General features: G+C 39.1%; 1 protein-coding gene and 1 pseudogene across 1 annotated transcript in view; both read left to right on the top strand.

Moving 5' to 3' along the window:
- Positions 1-16765, top strand: part of ANO4 (anoctamin 4) — a 418375-nt gene extending 401610 nt beyond the window's left edge. Inside the window, exons 28-30 of the mRNA XM_061124170.1 lie at positions 10837-10942; positions 12106-12312; positions 16073-16765. Coding sequence (XP_060980153.1) covers positions 10837-10942; positions 12106-12297 — 298 coding nt within the window. The 3' untranslated portion in view covers positions 12298-12312; positions 16073-16765. The remainder of the gene's footprint in view (positions 1-10836; positions 10943-12105; positions 12313-16072) is intronic.
- An 859-nt stretch (positions 16766-17624) lies between these two features.
- LOC133043129 (BTB/POZ domain-containing protein KCTD3-like) lies at positions 17625-23086 on the top strand (annotated as a pseudogene).
- The last annotated feature ends 2898 nt before the right edge of the window (positions 23087-25984 follow it).

The following is a 25984-nucleotide window of genomic DNA, read 5'->3' as shown; positions in this document are numbered from 1 at the left end:
CTGATTTCACAGAAATACTAATGATCCTAAGAGACTATTAGGAACAGTTATATGCCAACAAATTTGACAACCTAGGAAAGATGGAAAAATTCCTAGAAACATACAACCTACCAAGACTGAACCAGGAAGAAAGAAAATCTGAACTGAGTACTAATAAATGAATGAATCAGTAATCAAAAACCTCCCAACAAACAAAAGTCCAGAAGCAGATGGCTTCACTATGAATTCTTCTAAATAGTAAAATAAATTCTACTATTAGTCAAATTCTACTAATATTCTATTAATACCAATTTTTCTCAAACTCTTTCAAAAAACAGCAGAGGAGGGAATGCTTCCAAGGTCATTTTATGTCACCAGCAGTACTGGACAAAGGCATCACGAGACACAAACAAGACACTGCAAGAAATTACAGGCCAATGTCACCGATGAATAAATGCAGAAATCCTCAACAAAATATTAGCAAACCAGATTCAGCAATATATTAAAAGGCTCATACACCATAATCAAGTGGGATTGATTGGATGGCTCAACATATGCAAATCACTGTGATATGCCACACTGACAAAGGATAAAAATCAATCATCTCAATAGATGCAGAAAAAAAATTGACAAAATTTAACATCAATTATGATTAAAAAAAAAAAACCTCTCAACAAAGTGGTTATAGAGTGACTGCATGCACTTCAACATAATCATGGCCATATATGACAAACCCATAGCTAATGTCACAGTCAAAGGTGAGAAGCTGAAATGAAAGCTTTTCCTCTAAAATCAGCAACAAAACAAGGAGGCTATCACCACTTTTTTGCAGCCTAGTATTGGAAGTCCTAGGCTAAAAAAGAAAAGAAATAAAAGGCATCCAAATCAAGAAGGAAAAGGTAAAATGGTCACTATTTGGAGATGACAGGATATTCTATATAGAAAATCAAAACACTGTTTTGAACTAATAAATTCAGTAAAGTTGCATGATATAAAATCAGTATACAAATAATTCTATACACTAACAAGTTGTAAGAAATAGAAATTAAGAAAACAATCCCATTTATACTTGCATCAAAAATAATGTCTAGGAATAAATTTACCCAACAAAATGAAAGACCTGTACACTGAAAACTGTAAGACGCTGATAGAATAAACTGAAAACAGAAATTTTTAAAAATGCTTCATACTTATGGATTATAGGAGTTATTATTGTTAAAATGTCCATACTACCCAAAGCAATATACAGATTCAGTACAATCCTTATCAAAATCCCAATGGCATTTTTCATAGGAGTAGAATAATCTTAAAATCTGTGTGGACAGGGAGGCCTGGTTGTGCTGCGGTTCATGTGGTCACAAAGAGTTGGACACGACTAAGCGACTGAACTGAACTGAACCAAAGACCCAGAATACCCAAAGTAACCTTAAGAAAGAAGAAAAGGCTGGAAACATCTATCTTCCTTATTTTAAAGTATATTATACCTCTCTTCCTTATTTCAAATTATATTACAAAGAAATAATAATCAAAACAGTCACAGTAACAGTAATCAGTACTATTAGCTGACATAAAAACAGACACATAGATCAGCAGAACAGAATCAAGAGCCCAGAAATAAACCCACACAAATATAGTCAATTTATGACAAAGGAGTCAAGAATATACAATGGAGAAAGGATAGCTTCTTCCTTTCTGGTGCTGGGAAAACAAGACAACCTCATGCAGAAAATGAAACTGGACCTCTCTCTTACACCATACATAAAATTTAACTCAAAAATCAATTAAAGATTTTAAGACTTGAAACCATAAAAGTTCTAGAAGAAAACAAAGGCAGTAAGCAACTTGACACCAATTTTGGTGATGATGTCTTAAATCTGACACCAAAAACAAAGCAACAAAAGCAAACATATACAAGTGGGAGTATATCAACCTGCACAGCAAAGGAGATCATCAACAAAATGAAAAGGCCATCTACTGAACAGGAGAAAATATTTTCAAATAGTTTTTCTGATCAGAGGTTAATATCCTAAATATATAGAGAACTCATATATTCAATGGCAGGGGGAAATGTTATTTTAAAATGGGCAAAGGATCTGAACAGACATTTTTCCAAAGAAGGCATAAAGATAAGTCAAGATACTTATCTTGACTTATACTTGACTATACTTAAAAGATACCCAGTGTCACTAATCATCAAGGAAATGGGAGTCAAAACACAATGATGTAGCACTTCACACCTGTTAGAATGGCTATTGTCAAAGAAGCGGAAGAATAACAAGTGTTGCCTAGGGTGTGAAGAACAGGGAACCCCCATGCACTGCTGCTGTGACTGTAAATATAGGCAGCCACTAAGGCGCTAGTACCGGAGAAGGAAATGGCAACCCACTCCAGTGTTCTTCCCTGGAGAATTCCATGGACAGAGGAGCCTGGCAGACTATATAGTCCATGGAGTCGCAGAGTCAGACACGACTGGGCAGCTAACACACACACACACACACACACACACACACACGGCACTAGTGTGGCAGTTCCTCAGAAAGTTAAAAACTGAACTGCCATATGATTCAGCAATTCCACTACTGGGTATTTATCCAAAGGAAACAAATCCCCATCTCAAAAAATAGTCTGCACCACCAGAATGCTACAGTAGTGTAGCATTATTTATAATAGCCAAGACATAGACTTAGAAACATCTAAGTGCCTACTGACTGATACATGTATAAAGAAAATGTGGTGTGTATATACAATGGAATATTATTCAAACATAAAATAGGAGGAAATCCTATTGGGACAGCATGGATGGATTTTGAGGGTTTTATGCTAAAGTGAAATATGTTAGACAGAAAAAGACAAATACCATATACTCTCACTTATGTATAGAATCTAAATAAAATCTGAACTCACAGATTCAGAGATCAGACTGGTAGCTATCAAAGGCTTGGGGTGGCCTGGGCAAAATGCATTATAAAGTAAGTTAATTCTAGGGATGTAATGCACAGTATGATGACTATAGTTAATAATACTGTATTGTATATTTGAAAATTGCTAAGATTGCCTTAGGTGGTATAGTCATTTTAACAGCACTGATTCTTCCAGTCCAAGAACATGGTGTATCTTCCCATCTCTTGGTGTCATTTTTGACTTCTTTCATAAGTATCTTATGGTTTTTGGAGTACAGGTCCTTTGCCTCATTAGGTAGGTTTATTCCAAGGTATTTTATACATTTTGATGCAATAATAAATGGGATTGTTTCCTTAATTTTTTTCCTTAATGACTCAAGGCAATCTACAATTTCAGTGAAATCTCTATCAAATTACCAATGACATTTTCCACACAGCTAGAACAAAAAAATGTTAATTTATATGGAAACACAAAAGACCCTAAATAGCAATAGCAACCTTAAGAAAAACAGAGCTGCAGGAATCAGGCTCCTTGACTTTAGACTATATTACAAAGCAAGAGTAATCAAAACAATATGGTACTGGCACAAAAATAGAAATATAGATAGATGGAACAGAATAGAAAGCCCCAAAATAAACCAACATATTTGTACTCAATTAATCTACAGCAAAGGTGGCAAAAATACACAATGGAGAAAAGACAGTCTCTTATGTAAGTGGTGCTGGGAAAACTGAAAAGCTACATGTGAAAGAATGAAATTAGAACATTCTCTAACACCATCTACAAAAATAAACTCAAAATAGATTAAAGACCTAAATCTAAGACTGGTTACTATAAAACTTGTAGAGGGAAATATGAGACTCTAATATAATATGAGACCAGGACTCTCTTTAACATAAATCACCACAATATCTTTTTGGATCCATCTTCTACAGTAATGGAAATAAAAACAAACAAATGGGACCTAATTAAAAGCTTTTGTGCAGCAAAGGAGCCCATCAACAAAATGAAAAGACAACCTACAGAATGGGAGACAATATGTGTAAGTGATGCTACTGACGTGGGTTTAATATCCAAAATATACAAACAGCTTATACAATGCTACAACAACAAAAAACAGTCCAGTCAAAAAAATGGACGGAAGATACAGACATTTCTCCAAAGAAGAGATACAGATGGCCAAAGGCACATGAAAAAATGCTCAGCATTACTAATTATTAGAGAAATGCAAATTAAAATTAAAAGGAGGTATTGCCTCACACTGGTCAGAATGGTCATCATCAAAATGTCTACAAATAACACATGCTGTTGGCTGGAATGTAAATTGGCATGGCCACTGTAGGGAACAGTATAGAAGTTCCTTGAAAAACTAAAAATGGTTACCTTATGATCCTGCAATCCCACTCCTGGGCATGTATCCAGGGGAAACCATAATTTGAAAAGATACCTGCACCCCGGTGTTCACTACACAGCACTATTTACAATACCAAGACATGGAAGCAACCTAAATGTCCATCAGCCAAGGAGTGGATACAAAAAGATGTAATACATACAATCGAGTATTACTCAGCCATGAAGAGAATGAAATAATACCATTTGCAACACATGGGTGGACCCAGAGCTTATAATAAAATAAACTACGCCAAACAAAGACAAATATCAGATGATATTGCTTAAATGTGAAATCTTAAAGATACAAATGAATTTATGTCCAAAACAAACAGACTCATAGGCATAAAAAAACAAACTTGTGGTTATCAAAGGAGAAAGAGTGAGCGAGGGATAAATTAGGAGGATGAGATTAACATATACACACTATGATACATAAAATAATCAATAAGGACCCACTGTATAGCACAGGGAACTATATTCAATATTTCATAAAACCTATGACAATTATTACAAAATCTGATATTTATATATGTGTCTGTGTGTGTTTTCTGAATCTCTGTGCTCTCCATCTGAAACTAACATGATGCTCTACATGTGCTCTACATCTGAAGCTAACATGATATGGTCAATCAACTATACTTCAATTTTTAAAAGTCGCAGGGACTTCTCTAGTGGTCCAGTGATTGAGGATCTACCATCTAGTGCAGGGGATGTGGGTCTGATCCCCCTGCAACTAGAAGAAGCCTGTGTGCTGCTGTGAGGACCCAGTGCAGCCAAAATTAATAATATTAATGATAAAGTTGCAGCGGAAGTAGATCTTAAAAATTCTCATCACCGGAAAATAAATAAATAAAAGCAGAACCCAGAGCGCTATGCAGAGCACTGCAACCAACTTTCACCCAAAGGGCATTTGCTGAACTGGGTGGACTTAAGCTTTATTTTTCAAAACTTTGATGCTTAGGGAATCTGAAAGAAAATAGAGAAATTACCAGCTTGTGAATATAAATCTAAACACCTACTACATAAGACCACAACAATGTTCATACTACAGTCTGCTATGCAGCGATGGCCACATGCAACAGCACCGGTAAATCTTGTAGCACCGTGGGGGGAAAAAAGAAAGTCTCAGAAGGCTACATACAGGATAGCATACTTTCTAGAGAATTCAAAACAAACCGAACTGAACAATATCATTCAGACAAATGAGTATACATATACCTGCAAAAATACATGTTAATGATAAAAATGAAGTTCAGGATAAGGGAAGCAAGGAGATGAGATGAAGGAGAAGCCCAGAGGTAGATAAAAGTTGCCAGTACAGTTTTAATTCTTCGGTTGCATGGAGGATTTATGAGCATTCATTGTGTTATTACAGTATTAGATACATAAACATAAAAATTAGAGACATGAAGAACATAAATGGACAAATTAGTTATAAAAACTAAGAATCATAATTAGGCTAATTCTCTGCATCTGAGGGCAAAAATAATGTTATACAGAAATGCAGAGAATGAAGGTCAAGATATTTTTGAAGAATAACAAAGTGGAGATTTACCTTACATTAGACACAGTATAAAATTATAGTAATTATATCAGTGTGTGGTTTAACATCTGAATAGAAAATGGAATAGAATTGAGAACTCAAAATTTAAGTTAGGTAATAAAATATGCAAAATAAAACATACAGTATGATTCCATTTATATAGAATTCAGAGCAGATAAAATTAAGCACTGCTGTCTTCAGGAACGCTTGCATGAGTAGCATAATTATATAGAAAAGCAGAAAATTGCAACAGTTGTCAGCTCTTGGGTGTCTGGTGTTGACAGTGAGATACTGACCACAGTGTTTTAATTTGGATGAGTTTTACGTAGCATTCTTTTAAACATACATATGTTTTTATTTTCACAGTTCACAAAAAAAAAAAAAATGGGAATGAATTAACTAGTTCTAGAATATACCTGGTGCTAGAAAAATAATATTTGCAGGCCAACCATCCATTTCCTGAGAAATAAAAGCAGCTTTAGAGAATATACTGACTTAAAAGGGAACATCCTACCTTTCCTATGCGTTAAGTTGAAACCAAGAAACTTAAAGCTTTACTTTCAAAAAGAAAATTCTGACTCACTTGGGAAAATTCCTCCACACGTTAACATTACTGGACTGTTCAATGTCTTGGAAGGTACTAGGCTAAAAGATCAGAAGAGTAACACTGATTTATTCGTTTGAGGCTTGGTTTCCTGGCTGTTTCTACAGAAGGACAAGGAACTGTTCTCTTTGTATTGATACAAGTGCCAGAGAACATGTAGCCAACCATTTTGCAAAAGAAAAATTAGACTTTGCATCAAAAACAAAGACATGGGACACATCTGAGCACAGCCCTCTCCAAAACATCTGTCAAGTGGAAAAAGCAAGGAGATCAGGGGTAGGTGCTGGAGCGTGAACTGAGAGCTCCACTCATAGTCGTTCACAAGCTCATAGAAGAAAAGAGTGAGTCCAAAATTTTAGAGCAGGCTGAGACAGACCCTAAGTGTGTTGAAAGGGAAAGTTCATGTCCAGAGATGCTTTGTGCATCATTTAGTCAGGCAAACCCCGAGCATGGTTCTAGTGTACTCTCTAGTGCATAATTCTGGAGACAGTTGCAGGCAGCAAAGATGACAAACTCATTGCTACCACTGAGTTTTAATTCCCTTAGGGTAGTAAGAAGAAATTTCTAGAGAGAAACTTGACTTTATGGTACAATGGCTTAAGAGAGTTGGAAGCCAGAAATCTGCTGCTTCTGAAAACGAACTTCCTAAGAATTTCACAATTTCTGATTCCTGTTCTCAGAACCTAAGTAGCCATGTAGACATGTTGTGTTCCTCTGGGTACAGGTTAGCGGAACTCTGTGATCTATCACAAATGGGCATATATGACTCACAGTCTGAATAAATAGATGCACATTCTCAGCAACAAATCCTGCATAGAAATTTTCTAAGATGTTGCCAACTCACCATAGCCATGAGTTTGTGTTTTCTAGATATGAAAAGCATATTGTAAAGAACATTAATTTTTTAAATTTTGAAAAAACATGAAGTAACATTTAAAACCACCACCTAAAATCTTTTGCTTCCCTTGTAGCTCAGTTGGCAAAAAATCTCCTGCAATGCAGGAGACCTGGGTTCAATACCTGAGTCAGGAAGATTCCCTGGAGAAGGCAACCCACCCAGTATTCTTGCCTGGAGAATCCCATGGACAAAAGAGCCAGGCATGCTACAGTCTATGGGGTCACAAGAATCGGACACAACTTAGCAACTAAACTAACCAACCTAAAATTTTGTTAACATATATATGTTTTTATTTTCACAATTCAAAAAAATGGGAATAAATTAACTAGTGCTAGAATATCCCAGGTGCAAGCCCGTCAAGTTCATCTGCCCATGGGATTCTCTAGGCAAGAATACTGGAGAGGGTTGCCAGTCCCTTCTCCAGGGGAGCTTCCTGACCCAGGGATCAAACCCAGGTCTCCTACACTACAGGGAGATTCTTTATCATCTGAGCCACCAGGGAAGCCCCAAAACCTTTTATCTTTTGTGAATTTACAAATAGTCATTGTGTTTGATAATCTATTCTCGTTGAATCATGAAAAGTATTTCATTATTCTAAGTTTCATACTTATATTTAATGGCTGTTTGTATTTGACATGTCCCTAATTTATTCAGCTATGCTGAAGGAAGGAATTCTTTTATTTGCCATGAATTTATAGCAGGACTTATAAGATACATATGGGGCTTCCCTCGTGGTCCAGTGGTTAAGAATCTGCCTTGCAATGCAAGGGACATGGGGAATGATCCCTAGCATGAGAGGATCCCACATGCTGTGGAGCAGCTAAGCCCATGTGCCACAACTAAGGTTGTGCTCTAGAGCCCCTGAGCCACGGCCTCTGAGCCTGCCTGGAGCCTGTGCTCCCAGCAAGAGAGGCCACCAGCATGAGTCCATGCACTGCAAGGAACAGTAGCCTCCACCCCGCTACTAGAGAAAGCCCACAGGCAGCAGTGAAGACCCGGAGCAGCCAAACAGTAAAGTAAAGAAATCAGTCTTAAAAAACAATACATCTGAATTGTATTTTATGGAAATAATCAAGGAAAATGGTCCTCAAAATCAAGGAAAAGCCATGATTTTCTACTGAGCAAGTTTAGAAGGTATCTGGGGAAGAAGAGATTTGTCAAAATTCTTCAAATGAAAAGCCAAACAACGTCTGAGAAGCTACAAAATAGAGCAGGCAAAACAAAGGGCAAAAGACAAGAGCAGAGCAGAGACCAGTGGGTCCTGAAAAGAACTTCCTTTTCTAGTGAACACTATTGTGGAAAAGGTTTAAGGGGTCAATGGAGGTGACTCTTGAAGCAATATAGGCTCACTCCTCTTATATATACCTTTGTTTAATAATTAACTATGTGTATAATAAAAAGCACACTGATATTTTTCTTCTAGAATGTTGACTTGGACTGTACTTGAAATATGTGTAGCTAAAGACAAACAAAGGAACTACATTTGTTGTCTTAATTGAAGAAAACACAATTCTGGGTTCATGACTAGCTGTGCTCTGCAAAAAGTAAAAGGAGGTTACAATAGTCTATGCAAACTTTAATCTTAAATAAAATCATTCTTCCTAAAATTCCAGGCATTGTTATTGGACCTATGGCAGTAACCGATTATTTAATCTCACCAAATCCTCACCATCATAGAATCAAGTTTGAAGGCACTAACAGACTCATTAATTTTTCTGCAATATAGTGATTTACAGAGCTTTATTATTTTCAGGTGTACAACACAGTGATTTGGCATTTTTGTAGATTATCCTCTATTTAAAATTATTATAATATACTGGTTATATTTCCTGTTTTGTATATTACATCTTTGTGTCTTATTTAGTTTACACCTAGTCTTTGTACCTCTCAATCCCCTTCCCATATCCCGGCCTCCCCACAGCCCTCTTCCTGTTGGTAACCACTAGTTTGTTACCTGTATCTAGGAGTCTGTTTTTGTTACGCTTGCTTTATTTCTTATATTGCACATGTAAAAGAAAACATAAAGGTATTTTTCTCTGACTTACTTCACTAAGCAGATGGATATATATCCAAAGAAAATGAAAACACTAATTAGAAAAGATATACATAGAAACCAATACAACATTGTAAAGCAATTATCCTCCAATTAAACATTAAAAAAATAAGTATAAAGAGGCAAAAAATATATGCACACCTCAGTGTTCATAGTAGCATTATCTACAGTAGCCAAAATATAGAATCAATGTAAGCATCCATCAACAGATGGATATGTGATATGCAACTAGATAGATACATGTGTGCATACACACACACAATGAACTATTACTCAGCCACAAAAAATAATGAAATTCCACCGTTTGCTGCAACATGGAGGGTATAGTGCTTAGTGAAGCTGTCAGACAGAGAAAAACAGATTCATTCTTAATTTCTGTAGCAAGTACTCATCAAAAATATCACCTTATTGGCAAAACAATCATAGTACAATACTGTTACATTCCATAGACACTAATAATAATTAAGATGATTGTAGTGGTCATAGCTCATATTTTTGTAGTCTGATACTTTTCAAGGGTGCTCTGCATAGGCAGTGCCCTATATCCTCATATACAAATTAGTTGCCAACCTGAAGTTAGGTACTGTCTTATAGAAGAACCTAGGCAATCATAATTTTTATTCAGACAAAGGAAATCTGGTGTGTCTACCCAGCAGACCTATTGTAATAACCAGTATTTCTAGATCTTTTCACATTTCTGAAGCTAATGAAAAGAAGATTCAAAACACATGAAAACACTAAGGCGATGATAGTCACTTCTTAGTTTTCGCACGTAATAGTACTGATGGATAGTAAAGGATAAAGTGTAGTCACAAGGATTTAAGTTCCGAGGATAAGACTTGGCACTTAGTTCATAATATTCATGGAAGTTGGTGACTCACAAGTTACCAACTTGTGAGCATATATTAGGAAGGACTCTTTAGTGGCAAGTGACAGAAATCCAGTGTAAACTGACTTAAACAGAAATCCATTGGTTCAGGTGACCAGGAGGTTGTTAACGATGCTCACATTATTAACGACTAGCTTCCAACCCTCCAGCAGTGTCCGCAAGAGACTGCCTTTGTGCTGGCTCTGCTTTGTTTTGTGGACTGCGTTCCCAAGCAGGCTGGCTTCACACACCTCTGTGACGCCCACTGGAAGCTCCAGGCTTTTACTTTCTGTGGACTTAGTAATAATTCACTAAGTGATCATTCTTAGCAGAAGACCTGGTAATGAGTTTCACTGACCAGGTCTGATTCATCTTCTGAGCTGGGATCAGGGAAGAGGCAAACCCTGCCCAGCCCACAGGGATGATTCCCCAGAGAAGGAGAGTCTTTCACTAGAAGAGATGCGAAACCACAGATGTCTAGTACACAAAAACTCTATATACTTGTCTCCCGTGAGTGAGGGTTACAGAGTAGGGAGAAGAGCTTTGGGAGGCAGGAAGATCCTAATTTGGAATGTAAGATTCTCCCGTATGTTTATAGGTACCGGGACTACCGTGACCCTCCTCATTCCCTGGCGCCCTACGGCTACACGCTCCAGTTCTGGCACGTCTTAGCAGCCCGACTGGCTTTTATCATTGTGTTCGAGGTAACTTTTCTCACCCAATGCCTTGATTTCCTTTGACCTAATGAAGTAAATAGAAGTAATGGATGAATGTAAGTTACAAGAACTTTCAATGTGATTTATGGATTGTCTAGAAGCAGGATAAGTTATACTGTGCAATCTTTTTCTCATTTTCTTGTCTTTAATTAAAGTCCTTGAATTTTCTAAGAAATATTTGAAAGTTCACTGTTTATTGTTAATGGGTAAGTCAGGAATCTTTGGTCCTAAGTTTAATATTCTTAGGGCTGTGGTTCTTAAAATTCAGGAAAATTGCCATTTTTCCATCCCCACTCCCAGAGATTCTGATACATCATGCCTGCAATTTGCTTTTCACAGTCCTCCAAGATGCTTCTGATGTTCAGGGACAGTGTTTAGAAAACACTGAAATGACTGTTACAAGTGGCAGCCTCTGGTTGTGCATCATCATGACATTACGTATGAACTTATAAAGTATAATCTACCTAGTAGATTATGCCTGTATTATGTGTCAATAAAATTATATCATCTATTTTCTCCTAGTCTTTAAGAAAATTGTATTAAAAATAGTTTTCATTCCCATAACTGTATTCCAAAATGGAAATTTCATCTCTCATTACATATATTAAAGCCAGATTAATGCAAGTGAAGGCTGCCTCTTGGCTCAGACTAAAAGTTCCTATACAGGCATACCTCAGAGATATTGCAGGTTTGGTGCCAGACCACCACAATAAAGTATTTTGCCATCCGTGGAGCCTTCTAAAATATCTTCTTACAATTATTACAATAACACCCATTTTGTGGGTGAAGGAATTGAGGTTCAAAGTGACTTATGCTCAGGTAAACCATCTTAAGTGCTAAAAGTGGAGCTGGGATTCAGACCTGGCCTTCGGACTCCGCGGTCCTTTCTTCTGGCTCTCCTTTGCATTCTCTGGCCATTGCTTCTCCACCTTCTTTCCTGAATCCTCATTTCCCATGTGGGGCCATCCCACCAGGCTCAGTCCTCGCCGAGCCTGTGACCCTCTCTCCTCCCACACACCTCCCCTGGCTTCGTCCCACTTTCCAGACACTCCAGAGGCTCCACATCCCTGATCTTGACCAGCTCCCAGGGCTCTTTCAGTTCAGGCTGCACAGTAGACCTGACTCTGCTGTATTCTCCCCTGTGTTTTTAGCACCTCGTGTTTTGTATAAAGCACCTCATTTCATATCTGATCCCAGACCTCCCAAAAGATCTAAGGGATCGAATGAGAAGAGAGAAGTACTTGATTCAGGAGATGATGTATGAAGCAGAACTGGAGCGTCTCCAGAAGGAACGAAAGGAGAGGAAGAAAAATGGAAAAGCACACCACAATGAGTGGCCGTGACCAGGTCGGTGAGAGGTACGTTCACGGTCTGAAATCTCTCCTTGGCTGGGAGGGGCGCTTTTAACTCCTTGGAACAGAGCTTGCCCTTGTTCTCTTGATAGGGATGAAAATAAATCCTTTTAAGTTAGTCACACAGTCACGTCCGACTCTTTGTGATCCCATGGACCATGCCAGCCAGGCTCCTCTGCCCATGGAGTTCTCCAGGCACGAGTATTGCAGTGGGTTGCCGTTTCCTTCTCCAGGGGATCTTCCCGACCCAGGGATCGAAACCAGGTCTCCTGCATTGCAGGCAAATTCTTTACCGATTGAGCCACTAGGGAAGCCCAGTAGTAAATAATCCTTTAGAAGCTTCCAAAACCAGCTTGTTTCTTACTTTAATTGCAAATTTAACCTAATCTTCCCTTTGCACACAACTCCTGTGGCTCTTCTCTGCCTCCCTGTCACACTCTAGCCCGGCAGCCAAGATCTTCACGAGTTGGCCTATGTGTCCCCCAAAATAACCTTGCCCCACAACCACATCCACTGCAGTCTGGCTGTTCCCTTTCATCAGAAAGAAGGGGCAGGTTACCCTGGGGATATTAAATCACCTTTTCATCTCACCCACGATGGCCTCCCCTCCATCACCCAGGCATCATTTCTTCCCAGGCTGACCCATGTCACGCCACACCTTCTAAAAAGGTTTCCCCAGACTCATCAGCCCACAGAGACTCACTCCTGATAAACATCTCTGGTTACTGCATCAGTACCACATGTATTGACAGATATTGATATGTGTTATTAATTTGTGATTTTCAAACAGTTATTAGGCTTCCCCAGCACAATTGTAAGCATCTTTAGGAAAATCCCTATGGATTGCAATTGATTCTTCCAACTCGTCAGGGCAGTGTTAAGCACACAGCACCTATTAAGTAAATGCACATCTGGGGGCATCCCTGGAAGTCCACTGGTTAAAACCTTCACCTGCCAATGCAAGGAATGCAGTTTCCATTCCTTGCCAGGGAGCTAAGATGCCACATGCCTTGTGGCCAAAAAAACAAAATATAAAAAAATAAAAGCAATACTGTGAAAATTCAATAAAGACTTTATTAATGTGCATTTTTAAAGGTCAGGTGCATTACACTCAAGAAAGTTCCATGATGTTCCCACATATCTTATGCAAAAGTTCTTCTGAAACCTTTCCGGCAAGGCAATTACTATCTGTGTGTCCTTGGACAAGTCACTTTGCTTTTCTGGGCCTCAATTTCTTCAGTGATAAGATGAGCCCTCAGTTCTGATACTCTGTGAAGCTAATGTTGCAGCATTTATTTTGCCTTCCCTGCTGACTCCAGTTGTTTGGAGACTAACTTTGAAAATTTGACCTCCAAAAGAAAGATGAAATATATAGGGAAAAGTATGGTTTTTTTTTACTTTTCACATAGGTAAAAATATAGCATATATCTGCAGAAATGTTTGTTGTTAAATTAGTAAAGTTCCATTGATCCAGATCTGTGTGGATAGTCCAGGAGTTTATGATGAGTCAGGTGTGAGTGTGGACTTGGGGGAACGCCCCGAGCCCCAGGCCACAGGGTAGTAGTGGTGTATGGATACTGATGGGGATCAGAACCATCCCTAAGAAAAAGAAAGGCAAAATGGTTGTCTGAGGAGGCCTTACAAGTAGCCGAGAAAAGAAGAGATGTAAAAGGCAAAGGAGAAAAGGAAAGCTATACCCATGAGAATGCAGAGTTCCAAAGAATAGCAAGGAGAGATTAAAAAAAAAAAAGCCTTCCTCAGTGAACAATGCAGAGAAATAGAGGAAAACAACAGAATGGGAAAGACTAGAGATCTCGTCAAGAAAATCAGAGATACCAAGGGAACATTTCATGCAAAGATGGGCTCAATAAAGGACAGAAATGGTATGGACCTAACAGAAGCAGAAGCTATTAAGAAGAGGTGGCAAGAATACACAGAAGAACTATACAAAAAAGATCTTCACGACCCAGATAATCACAATGGTGTGATCACTTACCTAGAGCCAGACGTCCTGGAGTGCGAAGCAAAGTGGGCCTTAGGAAGTATCGCTATGAACAAAGCTAGTGGAGGTGATGGAATTCCAGCTGAGCTATTTCAGATCCTAAAAGATGATTCTATTAAAGTGCTGCATTCAATATGCCAGCAAATTTGGAAAACTCAGCAGTGGTCACAGGACTGGAAAAGGTGACAGACTTTATTTTCTTGGGCTCCAAAATCACTGTGGACAGTGACCACGGAGCCATGAAATTAAAAGACGCCTGCTCCTTGGAAGAAAAGCTATGACCAACCTAGACAGCATATTAAAAAGCAGAGACATTACTTTGCCAACAAAGGTCCATCTAGTCAAAGCTATGGTTTTTCCAGTAGTCATATATAGATGTGAGAGTTGGACCATAAAGCTGAGTACCGAAGAATTGATGCTTTTGAACTGTGGTGTTGGAGAAGACCCTTGAGAGTCCCTTGGACCACAAGGAGATCAAACCAGTCAATCCTAAAGGAAATCAGTCCTGAATATTCATTGGAAGGACTGACGCTGAAGTGCCAATACTTTGGCCACCTGGAGCGAAGAACCAACTCATTAGAAAAGACCCTGATGCTGGGAAAGATTGAAGAAAGGAGGAGAAGGGAACAACAGAGGATGAGATGGTTGGATGGCATCACTGACTCAATGGACATGAGTTTGAGCAAGCTCTAGGAGATGGTAAAGGACAAGCCTGGCATGCTGCAGTCGAAGGGGTCACAAAGAGTCAGACACAACTGAGCAACTAAATAACAACAACATAGATGATGAACACTGGTTCTGCCCTCAATTCCAAAAGTAGCCCTTGACTTCAGTAAAGGCAAGAAATGTTTTGCTACTTAGTAATTTTGCCCTGTTCCCCAGCTGTCATTTGGCTATGTGAGTTCAGGAAAATTACACTTTTCTGAGTCTGCTTATTTGGTGGAACTAATATACAGCTCAAATAAGGCAAAATCTGTGAGACATGTACAAAACAGAGTGCTCTAGAATACTATATGGGATTTGCACTGTGGCTGAGCACCGTGTTCTAGTCCCGTGGATTGCAGATCTGGCTTTTTCCATTCTCTGTCTGGCTTTTCCATTCTGTCTGGCCTGAGTTGGAACATTCCTGTGGATTCAGTTTCCACATTTGCAAGAAAAAAGGAGTTGGACTAAACAATCCTTTAAGGGCCTATCTGGTTTTAACCTTCTGGGATTCTGTAATTTGCTCCAACCCCCTGGCCCATGTACCATTTTGACCACCTTTTCTCTGGCTCTGGTCAGCTGTCAGAGGAGAAAGGCTGACCAGCCAGACATCTTGAGTTGGAGGAGGAGGCAGACATTAGAGAAAAGAACAGCTCCAGGGCCCGGAGACCAAGGTGCTACTGTGGATTATCCCCACCTCACAGCCCAGGGCTACTCTGCGCTGCAGGGCCCTTCACGCTTGGGAGCTGCAGTTCCTTCTGGCCTCATCATTTGATTTGCTTTCTCCCCAAAGAGGCCATTTCTCAATTTTTCTTGAAAGCGTAGTCTTTGTCTCTATTTTACCAGCAGTTGGCAGGAAGCCACCTTCCTCCAGACTGTGCCTCCATCTGTTCATCTGTAAAGTGGGCACAGTAATGCTTATACCCTACCTGACTTGGTTCAGGATTATAGATGCCTTGAATATCTTTGATTTCATGTTAACAAGTATACACCATTGCACATTCTGTCCTTTCAGCCATCGTGTATACTTAGAATCTTAATACTTTCTCCTTTTTTTTCCAGATAATCGTTTATTTCCAGGCCTAGGACCTGAATTCTTGTTTACTTCTCCCGGCTGTGCAAAAGCACATTCAAGTGAATGACTATAATGCAACCGCAGTGCATGTCGCCGAGGTCGGCAGCGGCAGAGGGGTCAGCACCCTGAAAGGACTGCCTGGGAAGCCACGCTGCTGTGAAGTCACATTGCAGCCCAGCACACAAATGCTTTCTAGCCACAGACCATTCCTGACCAAGCAAGCATGCACATCATGGGCAGTACATTCTCAAGTTTTTAAAACCAAGGGGAACTTGTATACTGGGCCTGTTTTTCAGCCTGTTTGCTATCTTTTTGCATTCTAACCCATGTGAATTTTACAGACACTGGGCTATAAAGGGTATTCGGACACCTGGACACATTCCTAGAATGTCATCATATGGTCCTAATTCCATGTCATCAAACAACACAAACAAGACCCTGTTTACAACTTTTTCTTTTTTTAATTTCAGATCTTTCTGAGGAGATTATTATATATGACATATCTATAGCTATGTGTATGGCCATAGATGTATTTCTGTGTGTACATATGTATAGTCATATATTCTTACATATGTACATACAAATACAGAGATATATAAAGTACATAGAACTTCCTTAATTGTAAATAGCCAAAAGGTACTGACATGAATGATGGATTTTCACATTTAAATAGTCATCAAAGTGAAGCCATGTTTAATGCTTGTATAATGTGATGCAATAAAATTTAAAATAAATTTATGCACATGGAATATTTTTAGCTGGGTCTTCTGAAATTTTGTTGTTGTTTCTTCTCATAGAATAAGACGAATCAGAGTGGCATCTTTAAAGAAAGTCTGTCACTCCCAAACACTCTTGAGAAATGACTTCATCCTTCAGAGAGATTACATTTTTCTTCCTAAGGCCCCTTTCCTATCTTTCTTGATGCTTCCTTCTTAGAGTACCAAGCTGACTAATTAGAAATTACTCAGAAGAGGACAGAAAATGCCACTGACACTTTGTGGAGGAAATACAGAATGCAACCAATGACACATGCAATGCTTTTGATCACCCTGCCCACTAGTATGCTCTGCTAATCCTAGCAAAGGGACTGTCTGTCTGGATGGGCCACAAGGGGCAGGTCGAGGAATGTACTTCTAAGCAATGCTTGTTGTTATAATTATTCTTCCAGAGGCTGCAGAACCTGACCTTGAATTATATCACCTTGCTTGTGCCAGTCAGGGAAATGGGAGTGCACCTCATCCATCAACATTGTTTCATTCTGGCTGTGGAATCCGGAGCTGATGGGGTCCCAAGATCCTTAGATGTTCCGTTAGATGGGGACAGTTGGTCAGCGTGGCTTTGGGCAGGCTAGAACTTCAGCCACTTAGTAGTTTTATCTTTCTAGTATTCTTTCTGACCTGCTGTTGCTGGGAGTGAAATGCAGTTAACCCTTGAACACCGCAGGTTTAAACTGTGAGGGTTCATTTATAAGCAGATATTTTTTTCAATAAATATACAATATAGTACTATAGTATCTGCTATTGGTTGGATCCATGAACTATGGACATCGAGGGCCATCAGTATGGTTATATCCAGATTTCTGACTGGACAGAGATTGGTGCCCACAGCCTCTGCGTTGTTCAAAGGTCAACTGTATAACTCTAACAGAGCCTAAACTAAGGAGATGTATGGGAACTGAAAACAAGTGGCCACTGGCAGAGTTTTCAATCATGATTAAGAAGTGTGAAATATTTCACACGTTGGCCAGAGGAATTTCCATGGAAAGTCTCAAAAGATGAAACATACAGAGATGCTCCAGACAGACAACTTGCTCTACTGACCCAGTCCTGTGGCTCTTGCTTGTTATGCCTAAAGCTCCACCTTGAGCATCACGGCCCAATAGGTCCCCGCTTTTGACCTATCCATAATTTCTCTCCTGTTCCTTGGAACAGGAAAAGTGGTGGGGGCAGGGAAGGGAACTGAACAACTTCTTGGGCTTGCAATGGGCCATGAATATTCATAACTACATAGAGGACCATGCAACACACGGGTCAGGATAAGGAAGTAACCATTTGCTAAGTACCAGTTTATATCTGGTCTGAGCATAGACTGAACTTCAGACTCTCTGGCCAGAAATATATTTTCCCCCATGGAATTCTGCCTTTGCCATCACAAGTGCCTCTGGCAATCACAATTCTCGATAATGTTTCTAACATAAAACCTCTTCTCTTTCCTCCTCCCATCTCTCCCTTCACTTTTTTCTACTGGCATAGTGAATACACTTATTCATCTTCCCAGTTTTTGGTACAAGGAAGACATATTGAACATCTTAAGATGTTTGTAAGTTTGTAGAGGCAGAAGGCAAAGAAGGTTGCAGAGGGGAATTTCTGAGGAACTTTGTAAGAAATCAAGTGTTAGGAGTGACATAATGACACAGGTAGTTTCTGACTTCCCTCTCCCTCCCACAAAAAAAAAACTAACAATTATTTATGGGTAAGACACCACTAAGAAAATCCTAGAACATGGGGGTGGGACTGAAGCATCTCCTCCACACCACAGGGATCAAGACTGGTGACAGTATGCAGGTTCCTTAAAAACAAAAAACTACCATATGATCCAGCAATCCCACTCCTGGGCATATATCTGGAGAAAACTTGGTTCGAAAGCATACATGCCCCCCAGTGTTCACTGCAGTGTTGTTTACAGTAGCCAAGGCATGGAAGCAACCTAAATGTCCATTGACCAATGAATGGATAAAGAGGTGGTACATATATATAATGGAATATTACTCATCTGTTAAAAAGAGTGAAATAATGCCATTTGCAGCAACATGGATGGACCTGGAGATTATCACACCAAGTGCAGTAAAGTCAGACAAAGACAAATATCATATGATATTGCTTATATTCAAAATCTTTAAAAAAAGTGATACAAATGAACTTATTTACAAAACAGATATGAACACAATGTTGTAAATCAACTATACTCCAATACAATTTTTTTAAAAAGAAACAGACTCATACATAGGCTTAGAGAACAAACTAATAGTTCCCAAGACGGGAGGGTGGTAGGGAAGGATAGATTGGGAGTTGGGGATTGACATGTAGACACTGCTGTATTTAAAATAGATGACAAGGACCTACAGTAAGTATAGTGGCAAGGAACTCGCAGTATTCTGTAATAACCTAAGTGGGAAAAGAATTTGGAAAACAAAAATGGACACATGTATATGTATAACTGGATCACTTTGCTGTACGCCTGAAGTTAACACAACACTGTTGATCAATTATACTCTAAAATAAAAATTTAGAGAGAAAGGAAACCCTAGAACATAGAGGTAAGGTTGAAGCACCTCCCCCACACCATGGAGATCAAGACGTGAAATCAGAAGGGTAAGAAGAATGGCCACATGCTGACCACATTGCCCTTCCCCCAGGGCAGCACAGCACCCCATTAAGAGGTCTTCCCCTGAGCCTAGCATTTCTCTACTGGGAAATGAGAGCCTAGAGTGAACTGCCCCAGTCTGGTCTCATTCCACAGGAATCGTGGGGAATCTGTGGGGCTTGATCACTGAAATTATGATTATGACGGAGAAGGGGTAGGGGCTTGCAAGAACCAGCACTTGCATCTTGGCAGACCCAAGTTCCTACTTGCAGGGTCCAACTAGTTGTCCCAATCAGAGACTCTGCTCACATGCTGAGCTATGACCAGGGAAACCTGTGAGATGCAAGTCTGCCTGCTTCAGATCCTCAAATGAAGCGCCTTGCTATCCCTAGAGTCTGGTCTGCCCCACTGCAGCGGAGGAGCTGAGTCATAGCCCAACCCACTGCTGGTTGTAGTTCCCAGTACCCCCTGACCAGAAAGCCTGGAAGCTACACAGCTCAGGAATACAGAGCTACATAGCTCTGCTTGAGCAGAGAATGGCAGGCCGTTATGACAGTTGCAAAGCAAAGTCTGTCAGTATAGGGCCAGGGTACTTGGAAGGACCAAGTCAGATCGAGTCAAAACCACAAAGAATCTTGCTGGGCTTGGGGGTGTTGTGGGCTCCATCAAAGCAGGGAAACGAATTCATACACCCATCCATTACTGAGTGTAGCGTCTGGCCTCTCCCGACCAGAAAACCTGATCCAGAACACCAGAGCACAGCTTGGCGCTGACCCTTCCATTTCACCCAGCCAGAGGAGTTAAACCATCCCTTTATCAACTGGTGACTGTACCTCCTGGCCCCCCTGGCCAAGACGCCTGGGAGCTGCCTGGCTCAGCAACACTCGAGAAGAGAACATGGCAGGCAGAGCTGATGGGCTGCAGACCAAAGCCAGTGGCCCTGTTTGGCAGGGAACTTGGAGAATGGGTTGACTCGAGTCAAGACCACAAAGAGGCTTGCCAGCCTTGGAGATGATTCTCCTGTTCTACCTGGGCAGGAAACTGATTTGTTGCCCTCCCATTGCTATCCACAGCATTCAGCTTGCCCATCCAGGAAACCTAACCAGAGCATACTGGAAGCTGTAGAGCCCACCCAACAACGTGGCTTACAGTGATGCTTGAACAGGGCACACAGGCTGGGACTTTTCTGTCTGCAGGGCAAAACCAGTGACCTCATCTGGCCGTATAATTCATTGCACATACCTGCCTGATTCAGATCCCCAGTGAGTTACGCAGGCCCTGGAGCCTGTCCTGCTGCCCTACTGAGGGAAGGAAGCTAATTCATAGTTCTGCCCACTGTGGAGAATAGTATCCAGTTCCAATTATCTAGTAAGTCTGACCAGAGAACTCAGGTAACCATGGAGCCCATCCTACAGCCTTACCTAGGAAGGGAACAGAGCCAAAAGTCCTATCTGATCATTCTCAGTCAGAAGTACCACCCCAGACCCCAGCCTGAACAGTGAACTAATCTGAAAATACACCCTGATGGCAAGTCCCACCTGTCCAAAGATATTACCATCAGACATGTCCAGAAACCCAAAATGAGCCAACTGGTAAAGAACTCTGTGCCAAAGCAAATTTTAAAAGTCTGGAATTAGAGATTTTTTACTAAAATGCACAGATGTCAACATAAGGAATCAAGGATCAAAAAAAATCAGGTCAACTTGTAAATGTGACACAAAAGGATATAAAGTTCCAACAACCGAACGTAAAGGAATGGAGGTATCTGAATTGTCGGACAAGGAATTTAGGATGATCCTCCTAAAGATATTTAGTGAACTCTAAGACACAGCAGACAAGTAAACAATCAGGAAAACAACGACAAACAAGTTCAACAAATAGAAACCATCAAAAAGCCAGGCAGAAATCCTAGAGCTAAAAATTACAATGATTGAACTCAATGACTAAAAAGTCAAACTGTCAAAAGCTGTTGACTCAAAAGTCAACAGACTTGACCTTGCAAAAGACCTAGAAGACAGAACATTTGAAATAATCCAGTCAGAGGAGCAAATATAATAGGAAACAAAGAATGTAAAGAGTGAAGAAAGAATATGTAACTTATAGGACACAATTGAAAGAAACAATATTGACATTATGGGAATTTCAGAAGCATTTCAGAAGAAGAGAAAGGGGGGAAAAGCATATTTAAAGCAATAATGAAAAAACTTCCCCAGTCTTAGGAAAGAAACGAATGCCCAAATTCATGAGGCCCAAAAGTCTCCACATAGGTGAACCCAAGTAGGGCTATACCAAGACACATTATAATTAAATTGTCAAAGTGAAAGCTAAAAAGAAGTTTGAATGCAGTGGAAGAAAAGAGTGGAGCTACACACAAAAGAACACTCATAACATCAGCAGCTTTTCCCACAGAAGCTTTGAAGGCCAGGAGAGAATGGAATGATATATTCAAAACATTGAAAGAAAAAACTGTCAGCTGAGAATTCTATACCTGGAAGAGCTACCCTTAAGTAATGGAAAAAGACTTTCCCAAACAAACAAAAGCTGAGGAAGTTCATAAGCACTAGGCATGCCTTATAAGAAATGCTAAAGGGACATCATTCAAGATACTGTCTCTGGAGGAGACAGAAAGCCATGGAAGCTCTTCCTCTGGAAACAATATAGGGTCTTTTAGAGAGTGAGATGATCAACAGGTGCTTATCCAGAAAGTTGTTTACTAACAAACTGTAAGACTTGTAAACCTGTAAAACAGTATGTAAGACTCATATACTGGAAAAAGAATCTCTGAAATCCAAGCTGTTGACAGCTCCACAATATCCTCATTTACAGTGAGAAAATGTGAGTCCAGCAGGATGGGCTCAAGGCCAAGGCACTACCTATTCACAGGTCACACAAACGGCTGCATTCAGATGTGGGATCTGACCACTACCATGGATACGGTTAACAAAAGTGAGGATAAGGATGTAGGTGGTCTAACTGAAGATTTGCTCAAAAGACTGGATCAGTGTGATCTATGCACATCTCACTGCGCTACTCCTAAGATCAGTCTGGCAACTTCTGTGGTTCAGCATAGCCATCTTTGGACATCAGATTCTAGTCTTCAGCTCCAGTACCATGAAACCATCCATGAAGCAGTTACTTGTGGCTCCATGAGACCTTACCAGAGAAAGTCCTTTAGAGCAAGGAGGACTGAGAGCTTTCACAGTTACAGGGACTTCCAGACTGTAAACCTGAACAGAAATATAGGAAGCATTGTCCCTGAAAATAGTAATCTGGGTCCAATACAAGCTGAAGTAAAGCGGGCAACAGGGTAATATAATGTGTCTAAGACAAAGTCTCCTGGAACAGGAATTTAAAAGTTTGAGAGGATCAGATGGGGAGTGGAGGTGTATAAAATAGCCTAAGATTTTCTAGAATCCAAGAAAAGGTCATCAGAAGATGAAACTGAAAATAGAGTTATAGAAGGATTTGAGGGAGGAGGATTCCTTGGAAGAAAGAAAGTCCCCCATTTGGCATCATCACCAAGTATGTCTGATGGAAGAACCGACTCACCTGGTACTACACCCCCATCTCCTACAAAGATTACTCTATCTCCTCAGCAGGAAAAAAGTGATTTTTCAGGTCAAGAGCACAGCCCGTGAAAACTCAGCCAAGTGAGTAGTTGCTACATTAATTCAGACGAGAGTTAAACCTTACTGGATTTCAATACATTAGCTTTTACCTCAAAACTTTACAAATTAAGATTAGATTTCATTTTGTATCTTTTTATCAGAATTACCTGGGGTAAGCAGATAAAATAACCATATTTCTTCCAATCTTTTGGAAAAATTTTTTAGTTTTACAGGCACATTTAATAGATTATTTGTAAAGCAGGAGTCTATTTCAATGTTTATCTACTCTGTGGGCTTTAGAGACATATCTTAAAAAGATGGTTCCCATGTAGATAAGCATCCCCTTAGACTTCACTTTCATTTTCATGCATTGGAGAAGGAAATGGCAACCCACTCCAGTATTCTTGCCTGGAGAAGCCCAGGGACGGGGGAGCCTGGTGGGCTGCCGTCTATGGGGTCGCAGAGTCAGACACGACTGAAGTGACTTAGCAGCAGCAGAGTGTGGAAACCGACAATTTGCATTCCTAATGTTGATTTTGCCCGAGATGTCTTGTAGTATTAAGTAAATCACAAAATTTCCTTTGGAACTTAGTCTCCCAACCCTCACTGTGATGGCAAAATGGTTTACCAGGTATTTAATAAGGTGCTATGTTTATGGAAAAAACACCATGTAATTCAAAAACACTATTAAATTGCTTGGTGTGTCAGTAAGTCCTTTAAGATAATTTTAATTGTGGTCATTTTCTGAGTCTCATTACTGAAATTCTTAAATGTTAGCAAACATCACCAATATTAAATGTCAAAAGTTCATTTAAACATTCTTTAAAGTTAGAGCAATTGTCTGTGCTTGAACAAATGAAGTAAAAAAAATAAAGACAGCTTTAAGTACCCAGAAAGAACACTGTACCAGTTGCTAGTCTGCCTTACTTTAGAACCACCATAGTTTTTTCCTGTGTTAATAATCAAGATAATTAAATTAGAACGTAGCCATTTTGTAAAGCTTAAGAGATTGAAGTTCTGAATTCTTGGTTAAAGGTTTTGGCTGCTGCAGAAATGTTATTTTAAATATATTTTGAATTATAAGAACAGAAAAATTGTACTTTTTTCCCATTTAATTAGAATGATTTCCAAGTTTCTGTAAATAATTGTAAATTTAAAGCATTAAGCATTTATTGGTAAATAATGTATATATTCCCATTCTGAGAAATATAAGTGGGTCAAGTCAGAATAAACTCTTGTGGGATGATCTGAGAGAACAGCATCGAAACATGTATATTATCAAGTGTAAAACAGATCCAGGTTGGATGCATGAGACAAGTGCTCGGGGCTGGTGCACTGGGATGACCCACAGGGGTGGGATGGGGAGGGGTGTGGGAGGGCGGATCAGGATGGGGAACACATGTAAATCCATGGCTGATTCATGTCAATGTATGGCAAAAACCACTACAATATTGTAAAGTAATTAGCCTCCAACTAATAAAAATAAATGGAAAAAAATATAAATAAATTTAAGTGGATTCATTAAAAATAAATAAAATAAAGTTTAAAACAAAACCCAAAAAACAAACAAATGCTAAAGGGACTTCTTTATGTGGGGGTAAAAGGACACTAATCAACATTATAAAAACATAAGAAAGTAGCATTAAACTCACTGATAATGTTAAATATAAAGTCAAAGACAGATTCTATAATATAGTAATGGTGGTGCATAATTTATTTGCAACTCTAGTTTAAAAATTAAAAAACAAATGTAGTAAAAAGAAAAAAAGAAAATGACCACAATAATCTGCTATTTGATACAAAACATAAAAAACACATAAACTGTAACATCAATAACATAAAATGTGAGGGGCAAAGTAAAAGTATAAAGTTTAGGAGTGCTATCAAAATTAAATCATTATCAATTCAAAATAGGGTGATAAAATTTTTAAATTTTATATTCATGCCTCATGATAACCACAAAGGAAGAGCCTATAGTAATCACATTCACACCATGATAAAGAGACTCATTTAGCCTTAAAGACACACAGACACACAGAAATTGAGAATGAAGATATGGAAAAAGGTTTTAGCAAATTAAGAGTTTAAAAAAGGGTAGCTCTATCAGAGAAAAAATATATTTTAAATTAAAAATGGTTATGAGGCAAAAATCATTACATAATAAAAAAAGGGCCAACCTATCAAGAAGATTTAACATAAATATTTGTACCCAATATCAGAGCACCTAAAAATGTAAACCAAAAACTAACAGAGCTGAAAGAAGAAATAAACAGCAACATAATAATAGTTGGGAACTTTAATATCCCACTCTCAATAAGACAGATCATCCAGACAGAGTCAAAAAGAAACCAATGAACCAATGGGTTTGAACAATACTCTAGTCCAAATTAACTTAACATACACAGAATATTCTGACAACAGCAATGCTCATTCTTCTCAAATGCTTGTGAACATTTTCTATGTATATCATTATTTCAGGTCACAAAACAAATCTTAGCAAGTTCAAAGAGACTTAAATCATACCAAGTATCTTTTCTGATCACAATGAGATGAAACTAGAAATCAGTAATAGGCAACTGAAAACTTCACAAATACAGGGAAATTAAACAAACTCTCCTGAATAACCAAGGGATCAAAGAAGAAATTAAATGGGAAATAATAAAAATATCTTGAAATGGAAACAGTGTACCAAAACTTATGTGATTGAGCGAAAGCATTTCTAACAGGAAAGATTACAGAAATAAATGCCTACATTAGTAAAGAAGAAAAACCTCAAAACAACCTAACTCTATGCCTACAGGAACTAGAAAGAGAAGACCTAACAGCCCAAAGCTGACAGAAGGAAGGAAATAAGATTAGAGTAGAAATAAAATATAGAACAGGAAAACAATAGAAAAGAGTAACAAACTAAGAGTTGACTCTTTGAAA

The sequence above is a fragment of the Dama dama genome, chromosome 22, assembly GCF_033118175.1.
Source record: "Dama dama isolate Ldn47 chromosome 22, ASM3311817v1, whole genome shotgun sequence".
Taxonomy (NCBI): domain Eukaryota; kingdom Metazoa; phylum Chordata; class Mammalia; order Artiodactyla; family Cervidae; genus Dama; species Dama dama.
The sequence above is the reverse complement of the archived record's forward strand: the minus strand, read 5'-3'. Positions and strand labels throughout refer to the sequence as shown.